Below are 10,302 nucleotides of genomic sequence, written 5' to 3'. Positions count from 1 at the left end.
CTAATTTCTGGGTAATGGAGTACATAAAAAATACATACAAAGAACATACGAAATTACAATTTGCAGGTTATGGGAAGTTGTGCGAAGTTATGCGAAGCATGCATAATCAGACCATTAGCCCTTCGAAATTTTCTGCTGGGCTATGCGTTACAGCTTCGCAAATTTGATTACATGTCTAAATAACACAGGTCAACTCACCACACACAAACTCCTTTGAACTTCGGACAAAACCTGTGGAACTGTCAAACTACAATTTTACTCTCTCAACTGAGAGTAAAATGATAACAGATGCCGAAGTGCACGGGAACGCAAAAAGCACTATTTCCTGTAAAAACGTCAGACGGTTAGTTTACATGTCATTGGTACTACACTGATTCGGCTGAAATATCACTAAATAATTATTAAAATCTATACATATTCAAATATTTCGTTGTTTACTTCCAGTTTTTAACAGATATAAGGTTCTTTGCTTTTACCGCTTACTGTTTTTGTTTGCACATGTAAATCAGCTGATCGTTTGACACTTTTCATGAACTTGCAGGAAAAACAACTCCGGACTAAATCCTGTAACTTCTGACTAGGAACAGTTGCTCAGTTACTCTCTCAAATGTGTTCCCACTTACAGGTTTTATGCCAATAGGAACGACTTCCTGTAAGTTCTGACTAAATCCTGTAAACCGGACTGCTATTTAATAGAAATGACAGAAATTGTAAAAGAGCAAATGAGATAAAACAGGTGATCTCAGCTGTAGGCATTTTTCGGCAATCAGCTGACAGTGTGTTTACTTAAGAATCTGTTACGATGATTCTTATTTTTGAATGACGTTTACTCCTTTATTAGGAGCGTTCCTTATCTCCCAGAAATAGTCAGAAAAAGTCCGAAGTAGTCAGATTTAGTCCAAAAAGCGTTCGTTAACTCGGAAATGACAGCTAAAATGAGAGAGCAACATCCAGTGAGAGTGACTCTCATCAGTCCGAAGTAGTCAGATTTAGTCAGAAGAATTTTTTCTGGCAAAATCCTGAAAAGTGTCAAACTCAACTAAATTTAAATTAACGGAAATTAAAGAATACGCAAAAAGTGAGAATAATCTAAAAAGTAAAAAAAGTGAATTGAAATTGGAAGGAGGCAAAAAATAATTGATGTAGTGTTTATTGTGCTTGTGCTTGTGTGAATGTGTTTTGTACATACATTTCCATTCTTATTTGACGTTAGCTTTGTTGTTGCCATTCTTTGTACTAAAAATTTGGTTTTTTGCGTTCTTTTACTTTTCCTGTTATTCTCTTTTAGTGAGCGCATTTTGCTTACGCTCTGGCATTTTGACACTTTTCAGATTTTAGTCCAAAAAGATAAGGAATGAACCTATTTATAATCAAAATTCAAAAATTTCCATGGTGTCTGAATAATTCCAATATTGAATAACTGGTTTTATTAAACTTTCTAAATACATTGATACCATTTTTTGCAGTTATTGAAAGAAAATTACTTAGCAAGATAGAAATTTGGATTTTACAACTACTTATAAAACAATTTAATAAATATGTAAAATTTTAATTGAATATGCCACGTTAAATGCGTTTCAACAGATATCTATGAGATATTTTAAGTATCATACATAATTCCCGAACCTTAATAATGGAAAACGGTTTTTAATAAAATTTGTTCTACACTGCGTATAACTCCAATACGTACATACATATATTATATTTGTAGGTTTGTAGCTATGGAATAAAAATGTGACCGGTACTGCAAAACTCATTAATAAATAAGCATACATACAGGAAAGCTACTGTTTTAATTTAGACAAAATATAAGGTGTTTTGAAAAACTGACTCTTGGTTTTTGTGAATTACATATAAGTATATTACCCCTATTGCGAGTGTCGACTAGTAATAGATAAACCATGAACCAATTAGAACAGATCTGACTGGTTGATGAGCAGCCATTTGCAATAGCATTTGAGAAAAATTTCGTGGCGCTTGTGATTTTGAACTTTGCTATTTCTGTTTTGGTTTTTACATCTCTTTATGTGTATTTTGTGCTTTATTTCAGTGATTTTCAAGCGATTTTCAATCATTTTTGTTCAAGTACCAAATACACAGAAATAATGAATTGGTTAGCACAAACATGCGCTCAAAACTACTTTAATATTTTGTTTACTTTTACCGAAATTACAAACGTAAGCCAGGAAATTACTATTTTCTTTTGCTTCATCTTGTGTAGTTGGACCACGAAGATATACGACTCTCATTCGATTATCGCTTTTCCATGGTATTGTGAATGTCGACTTCTCGTTCAATAAGCGTCTGCGAAAAGTTTTTAATCCCTCATCCTTCTACAAACAAACAGCTGTATATAGCGACTATAAACTATTCTCAATCACTTATTGAATCAGAAAACCGACTTTGAAAATACCACGGATAGTCGATAATCGACTAACAGTCGTTTATCTACTCTAGTCGACACTCGCAATAGGTGTATAGGTATATCTTTTTGCATTGAGACAAATGTGGCATTTTACTAATTCTAACCCGCAACTTCGCGCTGTTTATTCCGTTTTGTAATTTTTAATCAATAATTATACCTTACTGAATAAGATACGGTATTAAGTTACTCAACTTTCAGAAGTTCTACATCAAAGGTTAAGGTGGCATTGGGTGGAATAACGCCAGGATGTCCTCGACTTCCATATGCATAGTCCGGAGAGCAGATAAGTTTAGCGCGCTGGCCTACAGACAGCTGGGCAACACCTTCGTCCCAACCACGAATTACTTCACCTTTACCTAGTGTGAACTTGAATGGTTTATTACGGTCGCGCGAAGAGTCAAATTTAGTGCCGTCATCCAAAGTACCAGTATAATGTACAGATACCACCTGTCCAGTTTTGGGGAATGTGCTTCCTATTTTCGTGTTAAAAGCATACATATACACAGCGGAGTGGCAAAAAAGGTTAGAATGAGTCGAATATTTGTAATCAAACCATTTATACTTACCATCCCCGGAAGAAATAGGTACTACTTGCACGCCCATTTTAGTAAATAAGTTTTCTTTTACAGGTTAAAAGCGCAGATATCTACTCGAAAAATTTACTCTCAACTCTCGTCTAACAGCGGCGGTGAAAAAATGAGAATGCAGAAAATTCTTGTAGAGAAATTACGGAAACCACCAACATGGCGTATAAGCACGACATTACCATATGGAAAAATTTAACAGTACAGGGTGTTACTAATGACGAATTTTGATTGCTAAAGGTAGAACTTCATATCAAGCTTTATGCAGCGTTTTTCCTGCATTTAAAATGCAACATTTAGCACTTTCGAACATATGTTTTCGAAGAGCGTTCATGCTACCGCATTTAGCAAATGTACATTTACGCAAGTTCGAAATAGTATGCTTTTGACAAACAGCCGTGTTCCAGTCGCTTATTCAGATCCGTATCTATTACGATAAATTCTCACGGAAAAGATAATGTGCAAAAACCCCTACTGAAAAAGAAAAAAAAAATTTTTAAACCGAAAATTCAATACAAAAACTTGAATTGTTTTAACCATAACCGCACATTTGTTTGTGTATATATTCATTTGTCGGTGCAGTTAACTATAATTTCCACACTTAATTAGGAAACAAAACAAACAGAGTTGATCACAAACTAATCCAGATTTCTATCAGCATCATATCGATGTTGAATTTGCGTAACTTTTCTTTATCCAAATAATGTAAAATAATAAATGAAATCTCGATCGGCGATCACTGAAACCCAGCTAGCGACTGTATACTCGAAAAAGCAATGTTGCCACGTTTTCCCTTTAAACCATGTTCGAATCGTGGAAATTTTGGAAGATCACAGGGTTGCTTTTAGCATTTAGATTCTTAATGCAAAAATGGAGTTGCATTTAGGTGACGAATTTTGTATGGATAAATGTACATTTAGAGTAGCATTTAGAGCTAAATGCGCTAAATTTCTTTTACGCGTAAGCAAAAACAGCCCATTAGGGCGTTGTCTTCAGCTAACTTAAGCGTTACATGATCAAGAACTTGGATACAAGTTGCAATACATTCACACTTTTTTACTAAGGCTATCTGCACATTTCTGCGGAAGTTACTAATTCGTCACGACATTTCTGTAAAAATCATCGCCGATGATATCGCTACTATTTCGAATTCTTATCCGCTCTCGGGAAGAACTGTTAAACTAAGGCGTCACGTCTTTATGAAACGAAAGCGTTACAACAATTGGGAACTATTTCGATAGGAATAAGAGTTACTTGTGCGATAAAGTTGGAAGAGTTAAAGATTATTGGGTTGGCTAAATTTTTGATAAAACCTAATGAGAAATTTGGGATACCTTTGAGCTTGCAACCACAGCCGCAGACTTACGCCATTTTCATCCTGCTTTCGGCTCAAATGCACCCATATTTTATAAAGTTCATAAACATTTTAAAAAGCTGTTCCAAAACTTTGTAAAAAGACAATCAAACAACGCATCTGTTAACATTAAAAATATATTATTATTTGTTATTCGAATATGATAATGTTGAGACTATAAATAATAATAATAACAATAATGGTGGTTTAATTTCCCAACGGAGTATAATATTGCACATTAATTGAAAAATTAAAAAAAAACTGAGAAAATAAAAAATATGTATAATTTTATTTGAATGAACTTCCAATATTTGCTTTGTTAATTTTCAAAACTTCAGAGAGTCAAAGTCGTCCGGGCATCTTTAAGAAGATAGAAAAGCGACAAAAATGTTTTATTGATTTTGTGAAATGAGTAACTATCGCTTTGATAACTTCCAATCAAAGCTGGGTAAATGCAATTACATTACAATTACAATTACATTTCTCAGTAATTGTAATTAGGAACCAATTCCTCCAGCTCACAGCAAAGGAATCGATTACTTTTTCAATTCCTTGAAGTAATTTCAAATGGAATTGTTTTTTTCTTTAATTCCATTACAAGGAATTTCATATTATAATTGGAATAAATTACGAGCTAGTAATGTAATTTTTCTTTTCAATTCCTTTGAAAGGAATTGAAAATGTAATTTTTTCCCAATTCCTTTGAATGGAATTGAAAATGTAACTGATTTTTTTCGAATTCCATTCCTCCAAGTAATTTAAAGAGTAATCGAAAAATTAAAAAAAAAAATTGTTTACTCTTGAATTGCAATAGCTTTGCTAAATTACTTGGTTGCTAACTGCCTTGAATAAATAACTTATACCTAAGTAGTATTACTAATTGAACTTTAAGAAAACTGAATAACTTAAACTGTAGCTGTAGGCATAACCCGCCTGGACTGGAAATGCACTGACTTAATTGTGTATATTATGGTATCCTTAATTCTACCCAAAATGGCGTGCCTTCTGGGGCCTTTGAAGTACTCTTACTGGTATCCTGCGTTACAAATGAGGATAGAGTCCGCTTGAATTACGAGCCCTGTCGGACTGGAGATCCTACCTCCTAAGAGTTTTATAAACGAATTGCATTGCTATGGCTAAGTTTTGATGATAACACTGTAATGATGCTAAAATTACACAAAAAACGCCGAGACACGTAAAATTAATTTTGGGTAGTATGTTACAGATCTGTATACCGTTTTTTTTAGATAAGGTCATTTAGTCAAGTTATTTTCATTTTAAGTTTGCATTGCGAATGAAAAAAATTAAACTTTAACATGGTCCATATTTCCTGCTAGTATTTCATACAAAAAATTATCGCACTTCCACTTAACCCTTGCAAACTTGTTTATTTATCCATCGATTTTCATCGTTAGTAGTGTTTTAAGCCGCAAAGCAAGCAGGTATTGGCTAGTCTATACTAATATATAATTTGAAATCCGTTTTTTTCTGTTCGCAAAGCTCGAGACTTGCCAAGGATGGTCATAGGTTTCGATGTAGAAAAGGGTCGTGGCACCTACCATACAAACCGAATTTTTCAAACTGCATATATTTGTGGTAGAGGACTAGAACTGGGTATTGGGCTATGTATATACATGGGTGTCGCTACGTAGGGGCAGGAGGGACTCGACCCCGACACCCCCCCGCCTCCTAGACTTTGAAGCTTACCTTATATGTAGGCGTAGGTGACTTAAAAGATAACCTGTAAGCTAAAATATACCTCCAAACTAAAAAAAATGTACATCGCGCGGTTATTGTTGTCAAAATAAAATTTNTGGGCTATGTATATACATGGGTGTCGCTACGTAGGGGCAGGAGGGACTCGACCCCGACACCCCCCCGCCTCCTAGACTTTGAAGCTTACCTTATATGTAGGCGTAGGTGACTTAAAAGATAACCTGTAAGCTAAAATATACCTCCAAACTAAAAAAAATGTACATCGCGCGGTTATTATTGTCAAAATAAAATTTTCGAAGAATATCTATTTAATTTAGCGGTTTGACAATTTAGTTGTTAGCGTAATAATTGTCTTAAGTTTTTTTCAAATAATGTCCAGTGAAGACGAGTTTGAGGCAAGTGATAGTGGATGTGCAGTTAACTTAACTGAAAATAGTGCACCGTACAGAAAGCGATCATCTGAAAATGAAGAAGAATCAGGAGATTTGTCCACAAAAAAATACGACAAAATCAAGCTTAGCTCCATTTTCGATGGAACATATTTTGAGCTCGATTCCAATGTAAGAAAATTCATATATTAAAATGCGTGAATATTATTTTTTAAATTCAATTAATTAAACAGCCATCGTCGTCATCACAATCGTCAGAAACTAATAGCCAACTTCTTGCTCGCTGTTTGCTATGCAAAACAACAGCAGCGCACATCAAGGGAACACGCGGTGTTTCCTCAAATTTCCTCAAACACTTAAAGCGTTTGCATCCAGAGGATCACAAAAAATATTTTGAAGCAAAAGGATCACAATTTTTACAAACTAAATCAATAACCAAAAGCATAAGTTTGTTGGTACTCTTTTAAAATTTATTGTTGATGCAGCGCTACCACTAACTGTTGTAGAAAATAAATTTTTTAAACAATTGTTTGAAAATTTTGCTGTCACACTTCCAACGAGAAAAACTATTACTGGATTAATGGGAAAAAAATTGATTTACTGCAAAATACAATAGTTCAAGAGTTGAAGAAGGTACCATATGTTTGTACCACCGCAGATGTGTGGTCCTGCAAAACACGAAGTTTCTTTGGGTACACGTGTCACTGGCTTGATGATAACCAACAAAGACATTCTGCTGCATTGGCTTGTAAGCGATTTAGTGGTTCGCATACTTACGATCAGATTGCTGAATTTATGTGCAGCATAAATTCCGTGTTTGACATAGATGATAAGCTAATTGCCACTATTACCGACAACGGATCAAATTTTTGTAAAGCTTTTTGAGAGTTTGGTGTGGCAATGGATGATTTCGATTTAGACATATCCTTCGAGAGGCTGGACGAAGGACCTCAACGAATACGAAAACTCCCAAAGCACATTAGGTGTGCTAGTTATACCTTAAATTTAATTTCAAGTAATGACTTCATTAAGAATTTTAAAAATGACACTACTTTGTTCCAGAGACATACTCAAGTAAGATATACTATTTTAAATTACTTAAAGTACTTGTAGTATTCGACAGGATATTATCACCAATTATATTCGAAGCGTCGATGAATTGTAGATACATATTTATATATATCCTTGGCTCATTTAATTGCAATATTTTGTTATATTTTTTTAATGTGGAACCTTTTTTTTTTGTTGCTCAATAGGTGTTCGCTAAATGTAATAACTTGTGGATGAAAGCGGGAAGACCAAAATCTTTGGAAATAATGCGAGAGGAGTTAGGTGTTTTGCTTAGTTACCCAGTTGTCACCAGATGGAATTCTGCTTATGACTCCGTGCAGAAAATTATATCTAGAGATCAAAAGCTTTATGTCATATGTACAAAATTGGAACTTCCAGCATTTACAGAAGAGGACATGCTTTATCTTAAGGATTATGCTTCTGCTATGAAACCTTTCGCTGACGCACTCGATTTTTAGCAAGGAGAAAAAGGAGTTTTTTATGGGACGCTTATTCCGACTTTGGTAACGATCAAAACCAAAAATGATCGTATTATTAATAAAGGCAAGGAAAACTACCTGAAGCAACAGCTAATTTTTTTTGCAAAGTCGATTGTTTGATAGGTTTGAGAAATATTTTACCTTATCTTCGGAAATCAATGACACAATTGGGGCAGCCGTACTTCATCCTGAAGTAAAACTTAAGTGGTTTGCTCCAATTACAGATTTGACTAGGAAATCTGTAGATGAAGTTAAAAAACTTGTAATTGACTACGTTGCAGACAACCATGTAGTTGGCTGTGAAGAATAAGCTCTTTCTACGACTTTGGCGACGAAAAAAATAGTTTTGGTAGCAAAAAATAAATTATGTATACATACATATATGCTTCTTATTTCAGTATATTGTATCTTTTTCAGAGCAAACTACGGATGTTTTATCCATTGACCGAGAGGTAAACTTGTACCTTGCCGATCCTTTCTTTAATGACTTAAAGATATTGAAGGAATTACCGCTGCTAGAAAAAGCTTTTAGAAAGGCGAATACACCGTTGACCTCCTCGGCGCCGGTTGAGAGATTATTTTCATTTGCAGGCATTGTAAATACTCGTACACCACGGCGCACAGTGTAAGATTTGACCCATCTAGCTGCTTTTAATTCTGTAATTCGAAAACTATTGAAGATAGATTAATGAAATTTGGCACAAGGTACGTTATAAGATAGGCGAAGCTTTTTACAAAAAATTGGTAATTTATAGTTACTGTCACGCCACCCTATTATATAACTGCAATTTAAAAAAATGCAAAAACTGAAATATTTAACTAACTACAAAGGCTAAAATGCCCAAAATTTATATTTAGAATTTCCCTATAACAAGGAATTATAAACTGACAGAAATGGACTTAAAAATAAATATATTTTTTTAATTATGGGCGTGGAAAATATCGATAAAAAAGTCAAGTTGGGTCAACAAAATTCCGTTATAAGTTCAATATTTCTTGCTCTATTTACAAAAATGGGATACCATTGGAAATGTAATGAATCAGGCTTTCTCTATTCAAAACAAAAATACAAGAATTTGTCTCGGTCGAGATAAAATGAAAATGAATTACTCGAAGAAAATGAAATTCCCAGTAGGCCAGAAAAAAGAAAATTTCATCAAAACCTGCACTTTCCAGCAGCTAAAATTGTGTTGTTTAAAGTCTAAGAGGAGTGGCAAATAAACTGAGATACAAACTTTATCGAATAGTGGCGGATAACGAGTTTTCGGGTCTAATAAAAATAATAATTTGCTAAAAATAAGTCTAAGTCAACATCGTTTTACTTTAACATGAAATACTCAGTCCTAGTTTACTAAATTCCCAAAAATGTATATTCATTAAAAAGATCATACCTAAAAAAATAAGACCAAAATGATATTTTAGCAATTGTTGCATAAATCACATAACACCGACAAATTAAACATTGAGATTCAGTTTCAAATATACAAGCTTAAATATTATTGCGCTCAGTAATTTTCCAAATCAAACCCCGTCCCGCCATACACTTTGATTAACATTTTTTAGTTGTTATTGTTTCGTCTTTATCAGGCATTTCTAAAAACATTCTTGACGTTGTTTTGAAGTTTGGCGACATAAAATAATGTAATTAATCTTTTCTAGAATATGGAAATGATACACTGTGCGGCGCCATGCTCTCTCCGACGACCACTTCGAAATGCTGACTTTAATGAAAGCCAAAGCACATTTCTTGAAGTGAAATATCTTTATTTGTTGTTTATAGTTCATTTCACAATTAAAAAAATAATATGTCTTTGCATTTATTTGTGTTTGATTTGTTTTGCCAGGAAATAAGGTTCAATACTTTTAGGAAAAAACAAGCTGTACCCAGCAATGCTTTGCTGTGGCACATTCCTGTTACATTGATGAGAAATAAGGAACGAAACAAAGAATACGTTTCATAAGCCTGTTTTTCATTAGGTCATATTTGACGCCAAATGTTGAAATGAAAACGGGTTGTCATCTGGTGTCATTTGCGTTTGTTGTCCTATATTACCAAGCAAGGTCATATAAAATGACATCCAAATGAAAACGGCCCTCGCCGCTGATGTGGCAGCATTTGACAACCAAAATGTATTTGCCAACATGTTGGCAATTTTGATTTCGTTTGGCATGCGAACAGCTGATTCTAGCTACAATACGGACCGTTTAGCTAAAAAGAAACCAAAAATGAGGATCGATAGAACTTTTCACGCTGATTTCAACCATACCCAAATTATTTGGGGCA

At 34.2% G+C, this 10,302-nt stretch overlaps 1 protein-coding gene across 1 annotated transcript; it reads right to left on the bottom strand.

The window, feature by feature from the left end:
* Positions 1-2,206: 2,206 nt before the first annotated feature.
* LOC108366653 (12 kDa FK506-binding protein) lies at positions 2,207-3,202 on the bottom strand. The gene is made up of 2 exons (XM_017621107.1): positions 2,992-3,202; positions 2,207-2,898 (listed from the first exon to the last, which is right to left on the bottom strand). The coding sequence occupies exons 1-2, from the start codon at positions 3,026-3,028 to the stop codon at positions 2,609-2,611; spliced, it is 327 nt and encodes a 108-aa protein (XP_017476596.1). The 5' UTR covers positions 3,029-3,202; the 3' UTR covers positions 2,207-2,608.
* Between the last annotated feature and the right edge of the window lie 7,100 nt (positions 3,203-10,302).

This window comes from Rhagoletis zephyria, unplaced genomic scaffold (genome assembly GCF_001687245.7).
Source record: "Rhagoletis zephyria isolate East Lansing unplaced genomic scaffold, Rhagoletis_zephyria_1.1 Rzeph_scaffold_02358, whole genome shotgun sequence".
Taxonomy (NCBI): domain Eukaryota; kingdom Metazoa; phylum Arthropoda; class Insecta; order Diptera; family Tephritidae; genus Rhagoletis; species Rhagoletis zephyria.
The sequence above is the reverse complement of the archived record's forward strand: the minus strand, read 5'-3'. Positions and strand labels throughout refer to the sequence as shown.